The following is a 22,263-nucleotide window of genomic DNA, read 5'->3' as shown; positions in this document are numbered from 1 at the left end:
GGCGCGGGCAGCAGCCGCCTCTGCACACCCCGCCTCCGCCGCGCACCTCGGGCTGCCGCGCGGTGCCAGCCTTGCCCGGGAGCAAGATCCCGAAGCCGCCTTCCGCGGGAGCGGAGGGAAGCGCGGAGGGAGCGCGCAGAGCTGCGCCGCGGGGCTCCTTGCGCTCCGCCGGCCCTGGGACCCGAGCCCGTCGTTTAATTGGGGCGAGGTAGGGGATGAAGGTCTCTTCGTGCCCCTACCCCGCGTTTCCCCCCTGGTTTGTAGAACTTCCCCCCCTCCTTGCTGCATAAATTCCCGAAAAAAAGAAAGAAGGGGCTTGGGGCTGGGGGGAGCGCGGTGCTGCCTCTCCTCACGCACAAAGTCTGCGGGCGAGGAGATGGGGAACAAAATGGTCGCACGTAGGTTAAAAGAAAGAATGCAACAGGCCCGAATTCCTTCCAAGACGCCCCACTTTCTCTGGGAAGCAGGGCTGGCGGCTGAGCCTCCTGACAGTCCGAAGGGCCCTGCCTAGTTTTAACCAACTTTTCCTGCTGTTTTCGGTTTATAAAGGAATTGTCTGCCCGCCTACGGGAGCGGCAAATTCAGTTATAAATGGGTCGCCAATAAATGTTTCACCCACTTCTTCCTTTGCGCACCTCATCTCTGTGTTATTCTCGCCCCGACGGGGAGATGTGCCGGAGTCTTCCCCTTTTCCCCATTTCCCGGGTCCCTCCAACACAATTAGGAGCTGCAACTTAGTTGCTACAGCCAAGCCCGAATATCCCTGCATTTCCCGGCGCTTCCCAGCATCTGCCGTAGCGTAGGGCATCCAGGCACAGCTCGCTGGTTTGGGGGTTGGTTTTGGGGGTTTGTTTTCTTCTTCCTGGGTTGGTTGGGGGTTTTTTTGGTTCCTGCCTAGTTTTCAAGATCACCCCTTTGACGAATAGAAGCTCCGCTCTTTGCACAGGCAGTTTTGCCTTTCTGGCTTAGTCCTTCTCTTTGAGGTCGCCTGAATTTTCATCTCTCCGACCGCAAAGGGGTTTGAGCACAACCCTGGCGCGTCCACTCCCAACTTGCGAGGAGCGTTGCAAAACGCGACGAGGAGCGCGTGTAATTAACTAATTCGTGGAGTGCTGTGAGCCATGGGTTGCTAATTGGGGCTGAAGGCAAAGTCGCTTCCCTTCTTCAAGGGATCAATTCTGGTCAGTTAACAGAGCTCAGCGGAGTATTTTGCACACCGGGTTCGCACCGAAATGCAGAATTACATTACAATTAATCGTATTTTCCTGCAAACGAGCACATCTGCTGAATGCCTTTTCTTATTGCCACTTGGAAAAAGATTATGCGCGTTTTTGATTTTCAATTAAATCCTCTGAGCAGACAAAAAAAAAAAAAGAGTAAAAGTATAGAAACAAGAGGTTGGAAATGTTCAGACTTTAAAAAAAATAAATAAATGGAAAACCAGCAGTTCATTATCCTGACCCCAATTTCCTTGCCTAAAATGTACTGCCCAAAAAGATAGAAGCATCAATTATGTTCACCATCTACTGCCTGGGGATATGGCGTCCTAATGAACATTTCTTTGAATTAGAGTGAAAAATGCATTTGTCAATTCAAGTGTACAAAGAAGAGAATTATCTGCTATAAAACAAAGATCAGTATGTATTTTCTTTCTCAATATATGACACAGGTTAGGTCATATATAAGAGGTTTCAGTGCCCTTCCTTAAAAAACCAAAAACACACACCAAAAAAACCACCCTAAAACAACAACAAAAAAAAACAACAAACCAAACACCCTTGAGTTTCCTTTAATTTATTCCAAAGCATACAATACAGCCCTGTTTAAGATAGGTTTTCAAATATTTCATAAACAAAAGGTATACCTGAGTTTATAAAAAGCCAATTATCTTAAAATATACTGAGGTTATTCTAATCCTTCTATTCATGCTGCTATCAAGCTTTTCTATTTTTCCATCTATGTTTAATCACTTCTAAACTCTGCATTTTTTTCCTCCCTTCTGTGCTCCTCCTGTATACCAGAATCGGTGACAACCCATGACATATATTTAAAATGCTAATTCTTTATTTTGTACATTCGTACCACTTGCTTTAACTGGAGAGAGACCAGATAAATACCGTAGTTAATACAATCAGCACGGGAAATAAGATTGTTGCAAACTCTCTAAAAGATTGATTCTTTTGAATATTTTTTTTTATTATTATTATTCCCCCTCCTTTGGAAGCTGCCTCTGTTCTTCTCAACAGGAGTCTTTGTTGTAATTAAAGCAGAGAAAACTGGACAGCAGCAAAAACCATCTTACTTGTGGCCCTTAAAAGCAGTTTTCGTAGCGTGTAACACCCCCCAGTGGGCAAAAAAACTGTAGTAAACTCTCAGCAAGCTTTTAATATCCAGAAATAAAGTGTATACGTTTTATAGCAAGAACAAAATAAAGACACATTTCTGGGTTGGGTGGGTTGGGGCTGGGGGGAGCGCGGTGCTGCCTCTCCTCACGCACAAAGTCTGCGGGCGAGGAGATGGGGAACAAAATGGTCGCACGTAGGTTAAAAGAAAGAATGCAACAGGCCCGAATTCCTTCCAAGACGCCCCACTTTCTCTGGGAAGCAGGGCTGGCGGCTGAGCCTCCTGACAGTCCGAAGGGCCCTGCCTAGTTTTAACCAACTTTTCCTGCTGTTTTCGGTTTATAAAGGAATTGTCTGCCCGCCTACGGGAGCGGCAAATTCAGTTATAAATGGGTCGCCAATAAATGTTTCACCCACTTCTTCCTTTGCGCACCTCATCTCTGTGTTATTCTCGCCCCGACGGGGAGATGTGCCGGAGTCTTCCCCTTTTCCCCATTTCCCGGGTCCCTCCAACACAATTAGGAGCTGCAACTTAGTTGCTACAGCCAAGCCCGAATATCCCTGCATTTCCCGACGCTTCCCAGCATCTGCCGTAGCGTAGGGCATCCAGGCACAGCTCGCTGGTTTGGGGGTTGGTTTTGGGGGTTTGTTTTCTTCTTCCTGGGTTGGTTGGGGGTTTTTTTGGTTCCTGCCTAGTTTTCAAGATCACCCCTTTGACGAATAGAAGCTCCGCTCTTTGCACAGGCAGTTTTGCCTTTCTGGCTTAGTCCTTCTCTTTGAGGTCGCCTGAATTTTCATCTCTCCGACCGCAAAGGGGTTTGAGCACAACCCTGGCGCGTCCACTCCCAACTTGCGAGGAGCGTTGCAAAACGCGACGAGGAGCGCGTGTAATTAACTAATTCGTGGAGTGCTGTGAGCCATGGGTTGCTAATTGGGGCTGAAGGCAAAGTCGCTTCCCTTCTTCAAGGGATCAATTCTGGTCAGTTAACAGAGCTCAGCGGAGTATTTTGCACACCGGGTTCGCACCGAAATGCAGAATTACATTACAATTAATCGTATTTTCCTGCAAACGAGCACATCTGCTGAATGCCTTTTCTTATTGCCACTTGGAAAAAGATTATGCGCGTTTTTTATTTTCAATTAAATCCTGAGCAGACAAAAAAAAAAAAAAGAGTAAAAGTATAGAAAAAGAGGTTGGAAATGTTCAGACTTTAAAAAAAATAAATAAATGGAAAACCAGCAGTTCATTATCCTGACCCCAATTTCCTTGCCTAAAATGTACTGCCCAAAAAGATAGAAGCATCAATTATGTTCACCATCTACTGCCTGGGGATATGGCGTCCTAATGAACATTTCTTTGAATTAGAGTGAAAAATGCATTTGTCAATTCAAGTGTACAAAGAAAAGAATTATCTGCTATAAAACAAAGATCAGTATGTATTTTCTTTCTCAATATATGACACAGGTTAGGTCATATATAAGAGGTTTCAGTGCCCTTCGTTAAAAAACCAAAAACACACACCAAAAAAAACACCCTAAAACAACAACAACAAAAAAAAAAACAACAAACCAAACACCCTTGAGTTTCCTTTAATTTATTCCAAAGCATACAATACAGCCCTGTTTAAGATAGGTTTTCAAATATTTCATAAACAAAAGGTATACCTGAGTTTATAAAAAGCCAATTATCTTAAAATATACTGAGGTTATTCTAATCCTTCTATTCATGCTGCTATCAAGCTTTTCTATTTTTCCATCTATGTTTAATCACTTCTAAACTCTGCATTTTTTTCCTCCCTTCTGTGCTCCTCCTGTATACCAGAATCGGTGACAACCCATGACATATATTTAAAATGCTAATTCTTTATTTTGTACATTCGTACCACTTGCTTTAACTGGAGAGAGACCAGATAAATACCGTAGTTAATACAATCAGCACGGGAAATAAGATTGTTGCAAACTCTCTAAAAGATTGATTCTTTTGAATATTTTTTTTTATTATTATTATTCCCCCTCCTTTGGAAGCTGCCTCTGTTCTTCTCAACAGGAGTCTTTGTTGTAATTAAAGCAGAGAAAACTGGACAGCAGCAAAAACCATCTTACTTGTGGCCCTTAAAAGCAGTTTTCGTAGCGTGTAACACCCCCCAGTGGGCAAAAAAACTGTAGTAAACTCTCAGCAAGCTTTTAATATCCAGAAATAAAGTGTATACGTTTTATAGCAAGAACAAAATAAAGACACATTTCTGGGTTGGGTGGGTTTTGGTTTAGGTTTTTGTTTTGTTTGGGGGTTTGTTTTGTTTTGTTTTTCATTTTCCCTTTGTAACCAGTAATTTGAAGTTGAAAGATATTATGTAAAGCAACAGTGAGTAATCAAACCCATAGCTGGAGTTTGCAAACTTTGCATTGCAATTATTTGAAGTGGCTTTAGTTGGTAGATGGCCATCTTTTGTCTCCTTTTAGCAGGAAGCATGGATACTAATGGCTACTTATTTCTGAAGTTCTTTTCCTTAATCACTTCAAAGCACAAGAGTACACAGAAGAATTAATATGTGATTGCTTACATTTATTTTTAATAAGTGACCAAATATCACTCGGGGCAGGCACCTTGAGGAGTGTTCAGTAAATATATTACATCACCACAAACACTGTTCTCCCCTTTCAGGAGCTGTAAGAATTCAAGCAATCTCACAGCTTCACTCTTTTCCAAGTCTTATGTTTTGAGGAGCAAGTTTAGTAACCAGGAGATAAGCAAACAATTGTCTTAAAAGGGAAAGAAAACTAGTGAAAATGTATCCAGGGTTGGAGTAGTATTTTTTCATACCTGACATTTTGTGCCAGGACCTCCCTATCAGGTATAATTCCACCTAAACTTGTCAAGAGGGAAAAAAACCTAACATTACCTTGAAACAATGGGAGCATTTGTTCTCTATTCTTATATTTTAAGCACTGGCAAGTTCCTCAGCAGCAGCTCTCAAAAGAAAACCTAGAAGCCATAATTGGCTAAACTCAAAGAGCACTGAAACACCAAACAAGAAGTCATTGCAAAACACTCCCCCTCAAAGTGTCTTTTGAACCTGCAACATTTGCAGAAGCAGAGTAGTCAAAACAAGAGAGTGGGGGGGATATCGTAATAGTCTGGATCTTCTCAACCTAGCATCTTCAAAACCAGGAGAGGTTTTAAAAGTAAACTTCAGAAGAGAAAAACTCTTCAGTTCATTTTCATCCTCTACAGTAAATACTGGTTTGGCTTATATTAGGCGTGGAGTCAAGCTTTTATTCAGAATCCATTTCTCAGTCAGTGACTTGCATTTGAGGGAAGATCACATCAAAATTTGCATTTTTAAGACACCTGAGTTAGAACTAAGAAGACAAAAGCAGTATTTAACTACTACACAAGGGGGGAATACAGGTTTCTAGAAGTAAATAAAACCTTCTCTAGCAGAAGAAATAACCTTCAAATTTAACCAAAACAGAGAGGCAACCTGACTGAAAGGCTCACTCTCACTTTAACAAAATCCCTTGCATTCTTTACCCCTTGGAAAGACATCTAGAGGACCTTCTGCTTGCCTAGCACCAAACAAAAGACTGGGGCACCTTCCTGAAATATGATGATCGTGGAAATTGCAGCTCCTGGACAGGGTGCTTAGAAAGCATTTTGCTGTCACTATCAACTAACCCTGAGTAATACACTTAAAGAAAACAAAGCATGGGCATTGTTTTTAAGTGTAGATTAGCACTTTAAAACTTTAAAAACAAAAGTTGGTGAAACTGAGAGGCCGGCTGACCATTGTAAGCTAAACTGACAATATATGCAGTAGACAGACTTCACAAGTATTTTAAAAGATAGTAAGCATATTTTATGCTTCTGATACATTCTGATTATAAACAAATAGAGAAGTAATTCTGGAATGTAAGTACACAGGTTAAGCAAAACTGTTAGGCTTATCAAGTATGCATATTCTGATATTAACTTGAAGTGATACTCTGTCACTTACAAATTAAAAACTTTGATGGTTTGAAAGAAGCCACTGAGCTACCCAAGTTCCTGCTGGAGAACACAGAGGTAGATTAGAAACTCAAATAAGCATTGTGTGACCTCAAGTGAGTCAGGTCTTGATTGTATGCAATTTTAATCACAGCATGGAAAGAACAGATATTTTGGTACTTAAAAAAACCAAACAAACAAAAAAAAACAACTCCCAACTTTTCATATACACCAAAACTATTGCCTTTTTTTTTTTTTTTTTTTTGCCATTGCCTGCAGGCCAGGGGGTGCAGGCAAACTCCATATCTTCTAGTAAGTGCAATATTCTTTGGTACATTTTTCTTGTATAGTGCAAATCACTTTGAACTTTTCAAAATAAGATGTCCCCCTGCTTAGCTGTACCACGGCGATAAGTGCAGGCATGAGGCTCACACATTACCACTATCTGTAGTAATACACTTGCTTACATAATGTCCCAGGAAAAGTAATTTAACCATGCAGTTCAGGAAAGTTCATAAAAACATTCAACTTGCCATAAAGATAAGCAAAAAAAGCTGCTGTTCGGGTGCTCTAGTGTTACTTTTGTTACCAAAATGTCATTTTTTTGCTTTTAAAAGCGAGTATTAGCACATACTTTCTAAAATCTGCTCTGTTCAAAAACAATGGCTTCTTTCAAAACCATGTGTCCATGAAGCCTCCCAATTTGATGCTGCAGAAACCTGGACAGTGTCTGTACCAGTGGGGGTCACTTTTCTTTTCATCCTGCCGGATCAGCTATAATGACTTGATGTCAGGGAATATTTAGAGACAGCTCAAAAAGAGGAAAGTTGGAGTATGGCAGCAGGATTCCCTTCTCTGTAGACAGATCACTGGAGCCTTTGATATGCAAAAACATTGTTTTCAGCTATGGCTTGAGATATAAAAGGGAAGTGCTAGATATCAAACAATCAAAACCTGAAGAAAGCTATTCTAAGTTTAAAAAAGGGAGTGGGGGGTATAGTCTTAATCCACATTTTTGAAACAGTGTTGTCTTCTCCAAAGAGACCTGCCTTTATTTTTCTTTCTCTTGTTTTTGTGTAATTTTGAGAGAAGGGATAAAAAAATGCCAAGAACATAATGAGCTTTAGTGCTTTCATTTTAATCCTACACATTACTGCTATTATAATAGTGGCAATAAATGAAGGGATGACCATCAAATGGAGCAAAGAGGAAACATTTTATGTGCTGCAAAGGTAAAACAAATGAACTCCGTTTCTCCTGTGTGTGTATATATAATATACGCATACTAGAGCTTCTGTTTTGCTTAAGACTAAGATGTTTCTTACAGCTCTAAAAGCTCTGAAGAAAATTTATGTTTGGGTTTGGCTTTTTTTTAGCAAGTACTTGAAAGGTATTGTAACCTTCAAATGCCTGTTTAAGAAATCTGTATTCCTGCTTCACAATATATTTTTAGAAAATGCCCTCTTATCACAACTTCACGTTAGTTCCTCAGAGACTCTTATGCAGCTGTTTGTAACAGTTTCAGGAATAGAGCTTGAACTTCTTTGCCCACTTCAGTAATAGACATCAAGAAAAATGGACCCTGCAAGAATATAGAGCCTTTTTGTTTTATTTTACAATGATTGCATAATTTACCCAAATTACGTAACAACAAAAATATATTATATTCTAAAATGTAGCCACACAGATTTGAGTTTTTGCCTTAAATAAAGCATACATTAAAGTACTTATTTATGCCACAGTGAGGGTTCTGTCATTTTAAGTTACTATTTTCATTACACAATTGCTGAAAACAAGGTGCAGTAACAAAGCTCAGATGAGCATGAACACAGCATCAGGAGGAAAAAAGGCTTTACCCCTCCCTCATTAGACAGCCACACCATCTCTTTAAGTATGGGGCTTTTTCTTTCCTCCCCTTTGTAATGGTAAACTTTTTTCTATTAAAAAGAGCAGCATAATTTGTATCTATGTAAATAATTTTGTATCATTGCATATTTCCTGCTGCTATAGGAGTGAGTATGACTGAGTATTTCGTGATGGACCTGCTTCAAGTTGCAAAAAAGAGTGTTTTTAAACAGAGACTGTTTCTTTTTAAGTCTTAACATTTTCTGAAGGACCAGAAGCTACTCCAGTTAAGCTCCTAGGAAGGCAGCTAAGCAAGCATTACTCAGCATGCTGTTTCTTTCCAAGGATTGTGCTCAGTTCTCTGGACAGCATGCTGTCACAAAAGAGAGAAGCAAATAAGTTTTAAGGATTTTTTTTAATTTTAGATTTAACCACTTCTATTTCAGACATAGAAACTACATGCTCTCGGGGAACACAGACTTGTTATCTCACTGGATACTTTCTGGACTAGTGATACAAAGTAGCCCCAGTTAAAAAATACCATAAAAAATAACCAAGTAATTTCTTCAATAAATAGGAACAGCCAAGACTGAATTTTTTTGTATTTTTTCTTTGAAAAATCAGCTAAAATACTAATCTAACACCACTTACACACTGCAAACTGTCATACAATAGTGTAGAAGTTCAGACCACAAGTGAAGCCCATTTCATGTACAAAATCCACGTATGTATCTCTGTTGTCAAAGAGTTGATGCAGAACTTACTTAGCTAGTCCCCAATTCAAAATCAACCTGCTGCAAATGTAAAACATTAATACCATATTTTAGCCAAACCACTTCCCTGTTCATCCAGTAACTACTGAATTGTAATTAGCTCCCTTTACATTTAAAACCAAGGAAAACATCATCACCTACTTCAGTTTACCAAGAACACAAAGGAAGCAACCATTCTGGCCTCCTCCAAGAAGGCAGGGCTGACATTTGTAATCAGGTGGGAACCATCATTTACAAGTACTTTTTTACTGTCTGTCAATTCAGGATGACTTTATTTGCTACTGAAATAAAGCAAAATATTGTTCCAGCAAAAATGCTGTAAATTGAGACTGAACAGCAAAACGTTTTAATTAAGAGCTCTGTATCTTTCTGAAATACCAGTACTGAAAAGATGTGCTAGTCAGTAAGCATATCATGATTTATATAGGGAATGCAACATAACTCTGAATACTAGTGTCCTCTGGTTGTTACTAATTCCAATTTTTTTGTTTGTTTTTACTTTTGCAGGAAACCTTAAGAGTTCAAGGAAAGCTATAAAAGGGGAGTTTTCTGGGAAGAAAATATTTTTTGTGTGTTTGTTTTGTTGGTTTTTTTTAATGAAGAAAACCATCTGAATTGTTTCTACAGTAGAGTAATTTGCATTCTTGCAGCACAGGAGTAATTCTTTCCTGCATTACAAATTTGGAAGAAGTGTTAAAAAAGTGAGAAGTCAGAAAATGGTTCTCTCGCTGCGTGGATTTATCAGGATGTAGCTACTGTACAAAGTTTATACTTGGATAATTCTGGAGAGGAAAAAGTAGCCTCTTTCCTGACCTTCTGAAGGGGCTACCATCCTTCAAGCCTCAACATAATGAATAGTTTCCATCACGGGGCAGTGAAGCTACCACCTCTGACTACTACGCTGCACAGAAGAGTTTGTAAGAGCTACAAAGAAAGTAATTCCTGCTAAAGGCATTAAAAACCAAACAAAAGAGGCTCTTCATTCACAGACTTTACATGAGGACAAAAATAGAGTGAAGCTGAAGCTTTTCTCCACCCTGTCCTGGTGTGCTTATGTACCATGATAAATCTTGGTTGGAATGCTCATTGAGTATCGTGCCAGGAGCCAGGAAACACACACCACCGAGAAGGACCATCTGAGTAAACACAGTTGAGACAAAAACAGCTCCATGGAGTAAACCAAAAGAGTGCCTCACAAGAAAGACACTCCTTTACTGGATATCCTCAAGCACAAAATTTACTCATACTTTTAAATACGGTAGGATCAATATTAATTTATTTCCTTTTCTGTGCCTCAGAGAATAAAGTTCAATTAATATATGAAACCACAAGAGAAAAAGGTCATGACACTGCTTCATGCATAGGTCATCTTGCAGAAGTTCTCACAACCCTAATTACAATAGTAATTGAATTATGTTTTCTTAAAAGCTATAAAAATGCTAATTGCCTGAGCTCAGTATACAAACAGACTACAAATTTCAGTCTCAAGAGTTAATTTATATTACCCTACCCTGAACAGGTTGAACTAATAAGATGGGAAAATGTGGTTAAACCTGCCAGATAGTCTCTTATTGTGTACTGCTTAGTAAGAAGACTTCTGAGAATGGCAAATATTTAAACATTAAATTAGGCATGTCACAAAATATGCCATCCAGTCAACTAGAAAGCCCTAGCTCTAGCAGCTACGTCAGTTTGTTAGCTACCTACCAGTTGTAATATTCACCTTTCTGAACATTTCAGCTCAAAAGCCAAGTAAAGTAGGCTGCAGTATTTCTAAGATAGACAACATGACGTTGACCACGTGGAAAACCTTGGGGAAAGAAGTCTTTAGCTGGCCCTTGCTCTTTTGTCTGCATTTAATGCCTTGCCATTAAGGACTTTTTTGAACCTCCAAAATAGCTACCACTAAAACTTGTGGGTTTGGTAAGGAGTTTATAGTTCACTTAAGGGCTCCTGGGATAGTTAGCTGGCTTAGGAATTACTTCTTATCTTTCAGATATAGAATGATTTACTTGAACTCTGGTGTGACTTCAGCTCTGTACCTAACTGGTATCTGTGAACAAAGATTGTCTCTACACATGAAATGTGAAGGAATCCTTAGAAATAGCCTTCGCTTAAGCAAAACAATTTACTTTAAGTTAATTTACTATGCAGATTAACCTTTTAACTTTATTGAATTAGTATAAGTAGTGGTACACTTACTGATGTAAGGAAAAGAAAGTAAAAACATGTCTGCAAGCTTGAATTTTGGTTTAATATGTGTGTTTCAGATGTCTGCTGTAATGTTGAATTTTCATTGCAGTTTCTTCACTGATGATCTGGATAATTTTGTTTGTTTGGTTTTTTTAGATTGTTGAAGATCAGAACTGTATACAAATCTCATCATTCCTGACCATGATTAGTGTAACCTGGAGCATCTTCCTAGTTTGGACTAAAATAGGGCTGTTCCTTGACATGGCACCTTATTCTGTTAGTGCCAAACCATGCCCTTCAGTATGTCGCTGTGATGTGGGTTTCATATATTGTAATGATCGCGATTTGACGTCTATTCCTACAGGAATCCCAGAGGATGCTACTACCCTCTTCCTTCAGAACAATCAAATAAATAATGCTGGGATTCCTTCAGAACTGAAGAACTTGCTTAGGGTGGAAAGAATTTATTTATACCACAACAGCCTAGATGAATTCCCCACTAACCTCCCTAAGTATGTTAAGGAACTGCATTTGCAGGAGAATAACATAAGGACCATTACTTATGATTCACTTTCACAAATTCCTTATCTGGAAGAACTGCATTTGGATGATAATTCTGTTTCTGCTGTTAGCATCGAGGATGGAGCCTTCCGGGACAACATCTATCTCAGACTTCTTTTTCTCTCTCGAAATCACCTTAGCACCATTCCCTGGGGTTTGCCTAAAACGATAGAAGAGCTACGCTTGGATGATAATCGTATTTCCACGATTTCGGAGCCGTCCCTGCAAGACCTTACAAATCTAAAACGCCTTGTTTTAGACGGAAATCTTCTAAATAATCATGGATTAGGAGACAGAGTCTTCATGAATCTCGTCAATCTTACAGAACTGTCATTGGTCCGCAATTCGCTCACAGCTGCCCCGGTCAATTTGCCAGGAACAAATTTAAGAAAGCTTTATCTTCAAGAGAACCACATCAACCGTGTGCCAGCCAATGCTTTCTCTTACTTAAGGCAGTTGTATCGACTAGATATGTCTAACAACAATATTAGCAATTTACCTCAGGGTGTCTTTGATGATCTGGACAACATAACTCAGCTGTTTCTTCGCAACAACCCTTGGCACTGTGGGTGCAAAATGAAATGGGTGCGAGACTGGTTACAGTCATTGCCTTTAAAAGTTAACGTACGGGGACTGATGTGTCAGGCACCAGAGAAAGTCCGTGGAATGGCTATCAAAGACCTCAACACAGAACTATTTGATTGTAAGGACGATAGCATGATAAGCACCATCCAAATCACTACTGCAGTACCAAACACATTGTACCCAGCCCAGGGACACTGGCCAGTATCTGTGACCAAACAACCAGACATCAAGACTCCCAACCTAAATAAAAACTACAGAACCACAGCAAGCCCAGTACGCAAAGTCATTACTATATTTGTGAAATCTGTAAGCACGGAGACAATTCACATCTCTTGGAAAGTTGCACTACCAATGACTGCTTTAAGACTCAGCTGGCTCAAGATGGGTCACAGCCCTGCCTTTGGATCTATAACTGAAACTATAGTTACAGGTGACAGAAATGACTATTTGCTCACAGCTCTCGAACCAGAATCACCATACCGTGTATGCATGGTTCCCATGGAAACCAGCAACATCTATCTCTCCGATGAAACACCCGAATGCATCGAGACTGAGACGGCACCTCTTAAGATGTACAACCCTACCACAACCCTCAACCGAGAGCAGGAGAAAGAACCTTACAAAAACTCCAGCTTGCCCTTGGCTGCCATCATCGGTGGCGCAGTAGCGCTGGTGGCCATCGCGCTGCTGGCCCTGGTCTGCTGGTACGTCCACAGAAACGGGTCCCTGTTCTCCCGGAACTGCACCTACAGCAAGGGACGCCGCAGAAAAGATGACTATGCCGAAGCAGGAACCAAGAAGGATAACTCCATCCTAGAAATCAGGGAGACTTCTTTCCAGATGATACCAATAACCAACGACCAAGTGTCCAAGGAGGAATTTGTAATACACACCATTTTCCCACCTAACGGCATGAATCTGTACAAGAACAGCCACAGTGAAAGCAGTAGTAACAGGAGCTACAGAGACAGTGGTATTCCAGATTCAGATCATTCACACTCATGATACTGAAGGACACAAAAGACTGGTTTGGGTTTTGTTAGTTTTTTTGGTTTTGTTTTATTTTTTAAAGAAAACGAGAAAAGACTGACTTAACGGTTGCTGTTCTACTGCAAAACACTGGATTAAAAGACTGACAAAGCAATGTACTGTACATTTGCCATATAATTTATATTTAAGAACTTTTTATTAAAAGTTTCAAATTTCAGGCTACTGCTGCGATTAATGTAGTGGGGAAACCTGACCACAATTCTATATTTTAGTATTTTTTAGTAATTTGTACTGTATTTTCCTTGCTAATATTGAAGTTACAGACCATTTAACTTTTGTGTTCTACTGAGTAAGATGACTTGTTGACTGTGAAAGTGAATTTTCTTGCCGTGTTGAGCAGTCAGAACATTCATCTGAGATCCTTGTAAGTGTAAGCACAGGCCATTTTTCACTTTGGTATCAATAAAAATAATGTTGAACCTGGCAAATCAGGAAAATCAAGCACTGGTTGCAAAGACACAAGAGAACTTCTAATGTTGGGTCTATTAAATCTGTAAACCACAACAATATTCAATAAACAAAAATGCGTGTAGTAATGGGCAATATCAGCTGTCTGGATATATCCATTGAAGAATGGTGAAATCCAATTTAGAAGAAAATAATCAAATCGATGACATGCATGAGACTGAAGCTGTTAACACATGGGGGGGTGTGGAAATTGATCCCTGGAGGAAAGCATAATCAAATTCCTATCACGGAATTTTTTTTTTTTAAATGCACTAGGCTCTACAAACCAAGGGGGTGGATATGGTTTAGGGATCAATTTCTGGTTATTAAAACCAGTGGTCTGCTTATTACAGAGAAAACAGTGATTGGTCACAAGCATTTGGGAGGCAAGGGCAGGAGGACAGAGACAACACTTAAAACCTGCTTTAAACAGAAAAAGGGCTGAAGTGTAGTTCAGGAATTAAAAAGGAACAGGACAAGAAAAGACCACCCAGGCAATATAAGCAAGATCTCAAAATCTGTAGTCATGAAGGTAAACAGACAGTTGGGGAATACATATGTTTGAAAGTGTATACACAAACAGTATACAGGTATGTGTTCTATATACTGCCATTACAGTCAGGAATACTGCCCATTACTGTCACTTGTCAGAAATTCCTTGATAAATCTGTAAAGTAATATGTTTCTTTCTGCCTTCCTACTGAACTATGAGCTATTTCATGTTTAAACCCCAAGCCATTCTTTGTTGCCATAATCATTTGTTTCTCAACTAAAAACCAAAGTGCTTTGTACGCCCTTTGGCCAGTCTTGTATGTGCCTTGATCCAACGCTACATGTATCAAGCTTTTAAAAACTAAAAAAGGAAAAAGGAAAAAAATAAAATACCCATTTTTTTTCATACTTAACTTCATTATGAAAAATATTGGTCTTATTGATTAATAAAGTTGAAAAATTCAAAATAATGCTGCACCTCTTCAGTGCACTGACAGGAAACTTACTCCGAAGCTGCTACTATTCAGGTTGTGAGCTTCACCTTTTTCTGTGATGAACTTGACAGTTATCACACTTGCAGGGTTTCTTTTATTAATTGTTTGGAAACAAGTTTTCACAACTTTCAAGTGTGTCAATAATGAAAGGGAGGGAAGGCACAGAGTTACAAGTCTCTGAGATTATTTTGAGATGTTTGGTTTTTTTCCAACAGAAAACACAAATATAAAGAAAAAAAGCTCAATATTTTGAACAATAACTTGGAAAGAAGGAACGTATACCAAACACAATTCTATCCTCTATTCTCTAATTGAGAATTTCGGCAATATTTGGCCTGTGTGTTTCCATAAGAGTCACAAAAGATGGAAGATGACAAGAAAAAACAGTGACCAACACCAAGACTGATGGTTTCAGCAGTCAGCCTGCGAACAGTCTCCTGCCAGGGCTCTGTCTAACTGCACATACCCAAAACTACCAGTAACACAGTTCTATTGATCCTCATTTTCCATATGTGCCTAGAGAAGTTTCTTTCTAAACCCCCTGTGCCATGGTAATGTTTCCTTAACCTCACCTTCCAAAATGACTGCAGTTCCTGAGCAGTGGAGGAGCCCCAGGTGGAGGAACAGCACTGTGCTTCCCTACCAACCATGCACAAGTCATGTCTTCTCCTTGAAATGGAGCATTGATTGGATCCAATAGATCAAAAGTAACAGAAAAGGGCATGTTACACTAAGCAACTATGTGTTCAGCTCAGTGTAATGCACTAAATAATATTTTTGCTTTGTTTTCCCATCAGGTGCAAATCTAGGGAAACGTAAGAAAGCCAACAATAAGCATGAGGAGCTTCATTATGTTCTTCTACAAAAGGCTTCCGAAGCAGTTAGCAGGAAAGGAAAAAAGCACAGGTGGAGAAGACCTGGTTTTCATCTAAGCTAGAATATAGGGATCTCTTCTGTCAAAGATTCACATATTGGCTGGGTCACTGGCAAAACGCTACTAGTTCTTTGCCATCAGCACTCCCATAACAAAAGTCAATAGGTTTTGCTGGATTTTCAAGCTATTTACATGAAAACCTCTCTCCTACTTGACTCCAAACCTGTGTGGTGAAAGGAGTAAAAGAAAACTCAATGAGTACTCTTCCATGCCTCTTCTGAGTCACCTCAGTGGAGGCAGCCCAGTAATGGTATGTACCATCTGCTGCACGTCTTGGGTGATGCCACTCAAAGGTCATATTGCCTATAAAAAAGTTGCCACTTGAGGAGGAGATAATTGCATATGAAGGTTAAGTATGAGTACCTTTCATGTAAAATTTAGGTGCTATGAGACAAATCCAAAGCAACTTCAGCAGGTTGGCTCAGTTATTGCTGGTTCATCTCCACCAGAAAGAGGTTAAAAAGCCAGACAAGGGATTCAGTCCACTGGAAAGAACCAGGCCAGTTTTGCAGGGAGAGCTGGTATTCATCTAACACAATTTATATCCATGGGAAAAAATGGCACATCATGCATCCAAGACCCTCGTTACATTCTACAGCAACTTTAATGCAACATGCATAATATTGAAATGTGCTAATTTGGCAAGTGAATTATTAATTTGAAAATAGACTCCTTCATTTTTTTCTTTTGATACTTAACAGAAATTATTTTTATTCTTCATGTCATGCCTATCTCTTGAAGGCTCTCCTGCTTATCACAGTGCTGCAGTTACTGCATGCAATGCTCTCTAGCACCATGCATAAATCTGTTTTATTAGACAGTTACGTATGTAGGCAAATCGGATTACTACATTGAGCAGTTTACTCAACCCATTTGTCAAAACAACATTAATCCACATTAAATTTCTCTCAAATAATTTTTTAATTCCATGTTATTTCAGTGTATGGCTCAATGTTCAATTGTGAAGCAAGGAGGGAAATTTTTTTCAACACTGCCTAAACCTATCTGCAGAGTTAATTTAATCAGCATCCTCCATATTAAAATAGTACAAGTATCTTTTCATTCTTTATTATTGACCCTCTTTTACACCCTCCCCTCCCCATTATTTTTTTTTCCTTTGTTTATATTGTTATCCTGAATTGCTCACAGTTCTGTTTTAACATGAAAGCTTACTCCAAAAAGAAAGAAACAACCCTGGTACTTTGGAAACCACAATAATTTTGTCTCATCTTGGTACTTTCCAGAACTAAACTTGCTTTATTTATAAGCTATTATTTCCTAATTTTGTACAACAGCCTGAAATGCAACAACTGTTGGGGTTTTTTGTTTGGTTTTTTTTTTCTCCTGGTATTTAACAATACCAGTATCAGAGTATCACAGTCTTGGAACAGTTATTACCTGCTAATGCAGTAGCCGGCATGCAAGCTATATTGTGCCAATGCTGTACATATTGAATGTAGAGCAGCAAATGCAATAAAGCAAGAACAAAAGTTATAAAGCCTTATTTGCTATTAAAATAATTTATTGATGACACAACACTCTCAGCATGTATATAGACTTCTCTGCTAAGTAAGAGGATGCTACTTTGCTTGCTCGCCTGCAACTAAAGTTGGAGAAGATCTTGAAACGTGACCTGGCAGATGTCATCTGCCTGGATTTATCCAAACCACATTTGTTTTGGACAGTATTGGCTGAAACCATAATTCACAAAGATACCCTCTGCTTTTGAAACACCTTAGCTTTACTTCCAAATGCATACATTGTTTCAGCATCACCGTGGGACTGATCTTTATTTAACTGTTTCTTCACTGACATCAGAACAACAGCAAAAGCTTCAAGCCACAAGCCAGCATTTACCAGCAGTGAAGTTTGGTGGTTTGGTTTTTGTGTTGGTTTTTTTTATGAAGCACAAAGTTACTCCTTAACTGGGGAGTTTATTCTTCCAAACTAGTCAGGAGTGGTTTAGCCAGAAAAGAATAACCCATTGACTGAATTCAGACATGAAAATTTCACACTTGAAAGCATATTTTTTCTTTGCAAATGAATTTAATTTGGGGAGTGGGGTGAACAGAGCAGGAGTCCAACCCTTGTGATGTAATTAGAGCCCTTTCAAACACACTGAATTACACACATTCATGACACAGGTATCAGATTTTGGACACAGCTCCTCTAAAAGATTATGTTTTAAGTATGTGCATCTGATTTAGTTGTTACTTCACAAAATTATTTCCTGCTCCTTTCAAAAAATAATTACATAAAACTACATGAAGTACATGGACCTCGGTAAAACACTGACAGAGCATCTAGCTCAAAATAACTATCAGCTGCATTTTAACAGCACCTGACATCAAGCAAGACACTAATTTTACAGTAGTCTTCAAATGATGGCTGGGGAACATGCCTGTCCTAGGGGCAAGCAAAACACTTTAACAAAATGGGTGATAAAAGAAATAACCATCCTCTGGATTATCAGTGGTCTAAGGCAAAAGCGCACAACACACCTTTTGGAAACAGCAAATGTTCACCATGCATGAACATCATAAATATCCTACACCTCAAACCTGCAGGTCAGGACTGTAGAAGTTTATTACCCAACTTCAACTGTTTTTCAGAGCCCCTTTTTGCTTTCTTAGGATGAACACACAGTGGAGTCACAGTATAAAACCCCTCAAGATTAACAACATGAGCTGAAAAATTTGAAATCTGAGACTGGACCTTCTACACTTAGCAAGAGCACACAGAAATAGGTTATAAAAATAGAAGCATCTTATTAGGGTTAATTAAATAATCTGACTTGTTCAAGCTGGTTGATAGTATTCATATAGGCTGATACTCTGTCCTGAATAGCCCTCTTAAGTAATCAAAAAAAGGGAGAGGATCCTAGCCAAGTGCTAGTGCATGCTCCTGTCCCCTTACTAAGCTTAAGGAATATCTATCTATAGACGCAGCCATGGAAGGTTTAATTGTTCAAAATCAAGGGACTGTGTGATGTTCTTTAATCATGAACTATGGGAACATCATTGACAGAAGCCAGCAACAATGTACATATTATGCACAGCTTAATGTCTTTTAATTTAGGCACATCTGCTTTATGTAATACTGATTTCATCCAGTGGTCCTAGCCCCTGCCAAGTGAAAACACATGTTTTCTGGGGGTGTGGTGATTGGATTTATTTAGTTTGGGACTTCTGAATTTTGTTTTCTGTTGTGGGTTTTTTTGGTGTCTTATGTTTGGTTGTTGGTTGGTTGGTTGGTTGGGGTTTTTTGTTTGGTTGGTTTGGTTATTTGTTTTTTAATTAAGAGGTATAAAATTATTTCACTATAAATCTGTTTTCATTGGATACAAAAGTGAATTGGTTGATGATTTTAAGTGAACACCTATCCCACATCAATACATATTTAAGGCAGGTGCTGGTGAAGTAAAAGAGCTCTCCATAAACTGTCCTTTTCCATTTCTCCTCACAATAACACCTTCTAGGATTTTAACCTTAAGTCTTGCTTTACTGCAAGAATTGCATTAGGGTAATGAGAGCAGTTTTCACCACTGTAAGATCCTACTCAAAATCTGAGACACTTTTACTTTTGAGATACACATGAGCAGCTGTATTTACACACATAGTTATGAAATAGAAGCAGAAATCTTTCAGGCTGGGTAATGCACACCAGGCCACATAAAATCTAAGCCTTTGTCCAACTCAGCTTGCTATATTGTCTCCTAATTAGAACAAGCAGTAGCAGCTCAAACAGAGAGCAAGAGAAAGCATCCTTGCCTACACATCATCCTCAGCTACTACATGAAGTGGAGCTACTTTGGCTGCCTTAAATTAAGTGCTGTTTTTGCATGGATTCGATGGTAAATATTTTTTTTAAAAAAAGGTAAACTCTTCTACCCAGGAATGCTGATTTAAGAAGTCACATTATAACTTACTCCAGAAGTAGATGCAAAACCTAAGCCAGTATAAACACACACTTTTTTGATTCCATGTGTATGTTCATCCCCTATTTAAGTTACCTGAATTAGAAACAGAAGTAATTTTCATTGCATTCTGCTAACAGAAAATAAACCTGAAACTCAGTTTGTTTTCATTTTCTACACGGTCTGAATAAATACACGATAATGTGGACAACTATGGAATCTGGGGTCTTTTTTTGTTTACCTGGTTCCAATAATCTTCACAAGAAGTGTTTGAAGATACTTATTTTTTCAAGCATGACAAGTTTACTGCCCACAAGGAACAGGAGCTCATTAACAGACAGAAAGCCACATACAGGGAAAGTGCTAACCCTGCGAGTAAACATAATTTTAGGGCATTAGCTGATAATGCTGAACCTCTGGGTCTAATGTCTTTAAAGGAATTATTTTATTCTAACTGCTCCTTAATAGCATGTTACCTGCTTCATCCACTAAAATAATTTTCATTTCTCCCCAATAGAGAAAGGACTACAACATAATAAAACAAAAATTAAGAAAAATCCTCACAGCGTTTCAGATCTTGGGAGTTGTTTTGGCTGCTGAAACAGAGCACTTGGCAGCCAAACAAAGTGAAAAGTCAGGCAGGTACAGAACCCCAGCGTGGGGGGGTAAATTGCTGACCTCACACAATTTCCTTAGATAAATGGGAAAAGGCAGTGATGAAACTGCACATGGGACATAAGCAGTTTATCCACAGCTGTCTCAGCCAGACCCCTCCACTCTCCCAGTTATGCATCCTGCTGCTTTTGACTACAACAAAAACTGTCAGGATCTTGAAGAGTCAAGAAGGTTGAGTAGCAGCAGGTCTATAACTACTTCTAAGCTTTTATTTTTTTAAGTAAAGTTTATTTAAGGAGTTTGCTCGGTAAACATGACTGATTTGCATGTAAGAACCTCTTAATTGCTAATTGTACTTATTGATACACAGTGGAATGGTGCTAAACACCCACCTTAAGAATTTGCAATTAAATCCAAGATAGGCACATCACAAAATATTTACCTTGGAAGTCTCCATTATTACCAGAGCTTAAAAATACCAGATGTTAAGGGGAAAAGAAGAAAGAGAAAATCATATATTCCTATGAAGCTGTTCTGAAATGCTGTTTTCCTCTGGCTTATATTTGTATGGATACAGTCCAAATGAGCAAGGTCAACTAAACAGAAATTTGGGGGAGAGATGCAATACCACTAAACAACATTCCTACTGCTGAAAATAGACTTATACTGAAACTAAGAATAACTACTTGGTTTATCATGGCTTATATGTCTCAGTAAGCGCTCAGGTCTTTTTCATCATCTGCTGGCTTGAGAACCCAACAGATGACAATGGGTTTGCACTGATCAGTGCACCTGGGTTTTGACAGAGGCATGAAGAGGAGCTAAATGCACTCAAATTTCTGAGGACAGCTACAACAAGGACTGGTTTTGTACAAAAAAGTTTGTCCCAAGTCTTTTGTCCAAAAGACTTTGTCCCCCAGAAAAGAAAAAAGAAAAACAAACAAAACCAAGCAAACAAAACAAATAAAAAACCCACAAATGCCCTAGTTTTCAAGCATGGATGATTTGACATAATGCCCAGTTTTACCTGCAAAATAAATTTTAGAGGTTTAGCCTATTTAAATTCATACCTAGTGTTAAGTATCATGAGCACATTTTAATTAAGGTCTTCCTCCCCCATTGGTATTTTTCAATAGATATTCTGCATAGAAGTAGATGGAAGTTTGTACAGCATGGTTCAACACCTTCCCATTTTCCCTGCATTATCAGGGACTTTTTAACATTTGTATAATTTTGGTCATTTCATATGAAATGCACAAAAAGAGGTTTGACAGTTTAAGTTTTCAGGCTATTACAGCTGGAAGAAAAGGGAAAGGAAGGACAGACATTATTTAGGATGCTCATTAGGAAAATAAGTGTGCTATGATATGCTGCAGGTAGATTCCTTGTTCTGCTGATGGGAAAAAAAACCCAGACCTTCCCAAATCCAGCTATCTTGACAAAAGGACCTGTGGAGCTGCTCATGGAAGAAATGCACCTTGTTCCCAAAGCAACTTCTTTGCTTTGGTAAGGGCAGGGAGTCTCTTCTTTTGATATTGATTTGAGGGTTGTATTTTGTGTCCCATGAAGGAGCACCCTGCTGATACGGTAAGTATAGCTTTGATTGTCTTAATGGCCATTTCATACACAATACTAGTGTTGCTGCAAAGCTTCAGGGCATGAAACCAAATGTACAGTTCCCAAATTTAAAACAAAACAAAAAAACACCAAACCAATACATAACAAAAACCAAAATAAACCACAACAACAAGCAAATCAAACAACCACCAAGCCTGCTAAATCCTCAAAAAGCATCTATCAAAGTAATTTCAATCCACTGATCTCATACGAATTCAAAGGATGTAAGCTCTTTTAATGCCAATCTTTCAGCTCCTCCAGGCTCTGGTTGCTGTTGACAGGGCCTGGCTGACACCTGCTCCAAAGGACAGGAGCTCCAGCAGCTCGATGGTGCCTCAACACACCACTCTTCAGACGTTTGTGATCTGACAGATGTTGGCTTTGGGTTTATATGCTGCAAAAACAACTTAGGAG

At 39.1% G+C, this 22,263-nt stretch overlaps 2 protein-coding genes across 2 annotated transcripts in view; one reads left to right on the top strand and one right to left on the bottom strand.

Moving 5' to 3' along the window:
- MACROD2 (MACRO domain containing 2) overlaps window positions 1-22,263 on the bottom strand; it is an 895,210-nt gene that overhangs the window by 779,595 nt on the left and 93,352 nt on the right. The gene's annotated exons all lie outside the window — the stretch shown is intronic.
- Window positions 10,162-14,117, top strand: FLRT3 (fibronectin leucine rich transmembrane protein 3). Its single transcript, XM_010000181.1, has 2 exons — window positions 10,162-10,203; window positions 11,295-14,117. The coding sequence occupies exon 2, from the start codon at window positions 11,340-11,342 to the stop codon at window positions 13,287-13,289; it is 1,950 nt and encodes a 649-aa protein (XP_009998483.1). The 5' UTR covers window positions 10,162-10,203; window positions 11,295-11,339; the 3' UTR covers window positions 13,290-14,117.

This window comes from Chaetura pelagica, unplaced genomic scaffold (genome assembly GCF_000747805.2).
Source record: "Chaetura pelagica isolate M959 unplaced genomic scaffold, ChaPel_1.0 scaffold336, whole genome shotgun sequence".
Taxonomy (NCBI): domain Eukaryota; kingdom Metazoa; phylum Chordata; class Aves; order Apodiformes; family Apodidae; genus Chaetura; species Chaetura pelagica.
This window is presented reverse-complemented; position numbering and strand designations above follow the sequence as displayed.